The sequence below is a fragment of the Homalodisca vitripennis genome, chromosome 2 (assembly GCF_021130785.1).
Source record: "Homalodisca vitripennis isolate AUS2020 chromosome 2, UT_GWSS_2.1, whole genome shotgun sequence".
Taxonomy (NCBI): Eukaryota; Metazoa; Arthropoda; class Insecta; order Hemiptera; family Cicadellidae; genus Homalodisca; species Homalodisca vitripennis.
Window position 1 is genome coordinate 7,994,100 of NC_060208.1, and position 3,230 is coordinate 7,997,329.

The window sequence follows — 3,230 nt, forward strand, 5'->3', positions numbered from 1 at the left end:
TCTCTTCGTTTAATTAAACAGGCTCGGGTGAATTCCCATGACGCCTCGTGGTTCTCTGGGGGTTAAACTTCTGTCATACATATGTTATTTTGTGTTACTATGGATTTTCATTGAATATTTATTTTTCCAGGGAGACATATATCCAGGAAGACATATATGTTGGTGTACTGTCTTTGAAGCTATATGTGTTTTTTTATTTGTTTTAAAAATTGGTTGAGTTCCTTGTATATTTCTATGTTATGAAGTTTTAATATATCAATCAAATTCATATTATGTGATCTAAGTAGATTATTTAATATCTTAAAGCGCAGGTCTCTCGCAAACTCGAAGGCTGGGCATCGTAGAATAACGTGGTCAAGGGATTCTCGTTCAGCGAGGGTACAACTTAAACAAAGTGGTGTGAAATATTGTTTGATGTCAAACAACTTTGTATTGACCCGAGCATGTCCAAATCTCATTCTAATTACATTGACTATCTCCCACCTTTTGAAGTTTGTCATGATGAACCAAGGGCTATGGCCTGTCGTACTTTCTATTTCTTTGTACCATGCCGCTTTTGGTGTACGTTGGTATTATTGGTATAACAATAAAAAGTTAATTTCAGCTGTTAGTTACAAAATCAGCTGATCATTAATCAGCAGCTAAACAGCATGATTCGATTAGTGAATTTTAAATGGGGGATAGAGCTCAGTAAAACCTATACTATTTCATTATTATTAATTTGTCATAGTGAAATAATCTTGGTTTCAAATATGAAATGAAATATGAATATATGAAAGTAACCAATTTTAAATGTAAGTATGTTGTATGTAGCATTTTCATTATATCTTGTAATTGTTTTATAAAATCCCCCGCTTTTTATTTATTAGAGTTTGCAATTTTTGTATGGCTGCCATTTTCGTACCTGATATAATATTTTTCTGAAACTATTTTTGAAAATAGGTTTTCATTAGACTAAATATTTTGCAACATTTGAACTTATACCTTTACTTAGTTAAAGTTACAGTTATGCTTAAAAATACAAACCGACAGACAGACGGTAAACTAAGGATAAGGTTATACTATAAGCCTTCCCTATTTTGATCTGACAAATCATTACCAACAGAATATTAAGCCTCTTCAACGTTAATCCAGTTTTTAGTTTTAATTAAAATATACTGATTGAAATTAAGTATGCAGTGTACCTGTAATATTATCTTCCTGTGTTCATAATAATTATTTTAGTCTTATTTTAGCTAAACAAAATCACTGAGACTTTGGAATACAACCTGTTATGAAACACTGTATTATCACCCAGCTAATTAATAATATTGTTCGAATAATTTAGAAATTCAATGTAGTCAAGATAAGGATAATATTGCAATATCGCTTTTGAAGTTTCAGACGACATCAATCATAATTTTAAACGTCTACGAGGAGGTACCTCTTCATTATGAAGTCAACAAGAAAATTAGCTGTATTTATACCTATTTACTTTTCGATCAAATTCAAACTAAAATATTACAATATTGTGCAGATAATCCACAAAAACTCTTAATGCTAATTATAGCCTAACAATGAAAGTGCTATATCTATAGTTGTAAAAACTTCTGTATATACACACTTACTGAGATTGGATGGTTGCTGTAAACTTTATCTACGTGATTTTAGTTGCTCTATGTCATACAGTCAGCTGAAAAAAAGTTTCATCTGCTATACTTTTTCGTGAAAGTAGTGTATGTTTTTAAAAACAGAAGAGAAAACCATTCACATAAATAAAATAGTGTTGGATAATTAATAAGTGTAAACCTTTAGTCAGTACTCGGAAGATTGTTTATTAAATTCGACTCAGATTACTGTAATTCTGTATGTTCCAAATGAGGGTTGTTCGAATACTGATATGTTATTTTGCTGTAGTAGGTATCATGGGGTGTACGTTTATCATGCACTTCCTAAATCCATTGAATGCAAGAAAGCCGAATTTCATTGAAAAAACAAATTCAATTAATTTAGAAACCCCAATAACTTCGATGGCACTCGCATTAGAGATCTCTTCAAGTAAAATTGTTCTTAATAAACTTAAAATGCTTGCAAGAAGTATCTACACTCCAGGGCATATTTTGAACGCCTCCCGTATTTGTCAAGATAAAGGTGCAAACTTGACGCTGCTGATAGTTGTTACATCCGACATTTCTCACACTAATGAGCGTGCAGACGTTCGCCGAACATGGGGCCAATTAGGAACTGAACAAGGAGTTGCTATAGTATTTAGTGTTGGAAAGACCGATTCTTCTTATATCTCAAGAAAAATTATAGAAGAAGAACATACGTACGGTGACATCATTCAAGGAAATTTTATAGACGTGTACGACAACTTATCTCTGAAAACATTATCGTTCTTGGAGTGGGTAAATAATTATTGCTCCAAAGTGAAGTTTGTTCTAAAAACTTACGATGATACATTTATAAATGTGCCCTTAATATTACAGTTAGGAACTCAACATTTAGATTCCCACAGATCTATATTTGGGAAACAAGCAAAGAACATAATGCCTGTCCGCGATATGTTTAGTAAATATTATCTCTCCCAAGAAGACTTTTCATCAGATACTCTTCCAGATTTTATGAGTGGTGGGGCTTACATGATGTCAGCTGATATAACTAGTGAACTATACAACCACGCTTTAGACACAGCATTTTTTAAACTGGAGGACGTGTTTTTCACGGGTATAGTTGCCAAGATGCTCAATATAAGTCAAGTTAACGTCGAGGAGTTCGTGAAAGAAAATGTAGTTTTTGACGAATGCGAAGTGAAATACGCTTATGTCATCAATAATCTAAAACACCGAGAAAAACTTTTTTATTGGAAATTATTTTTAGAGAAGACTCCTCTGTGGTGTAAATGGTCACATGAGACCGTTCCAACTGAATACTGGGGTGAAATAATAACATCCAAGTCGTATTTGTAAATAACCAATTAAACATTATTTAGGTTTACGGATTCTTATTTTTAAGCGTCATTGATTTGTCATTGTTAGCCAACTCTTTATCACACTTACTTAATTTATTCCCTAAATGTAATTTAGGATAATACTTTTCGCTGCGTATATTCTGTAATATTAATTTGTACTATAGCCGGTTCAGACAAAGATTATTAAATTAGTTCTGCTTTCCTGTTTGTTAGTCATGAATGTCTTATCTTAATCCATAATTTACAAGTAAAAGTTAATTGAAAAATATAACCTTTTCAG

At 32.1% G+C, this 3,230-nt stretch overlaps 1 protein-coding gene across 1 annotated transcript; it reads left to right on the forward strand.

Moving 5' to 3' along the window:
* The first annotated feature begins 1,807 nt into the window (after nucleotides 1–1,807).
* Nucleotides 1,808–3,021, forward strand: LOC124356192 (beta-1,3-galactosyltransferase 5-like). Its single transcript, XM_046807377.1, has one exon. It carries the CDS (start codon nucleotides 1,848–1,850, stop codon nucleotides 2,946–2,948), a length of 1,101 nt encoding a protein of 366 aa, XP_046663333.1. The 5' UTR covers nucleotides 1,808–1,847; the 3' UTR covers nucleotides 2,949–3,021.
* Nucleotides 3,022–3,230: the final 209 nt, after the last annotated feature.

Bases quoted from the DNA above. Each gene is read 5' to 3' on its own strand.
- LOC124356192 (XM_046807377.1), top strand. From the start codon at position 1,848: ATGTTCCAAATGAGGGTTGTTCGAATACTGATATGTTATTTTGCTGTA.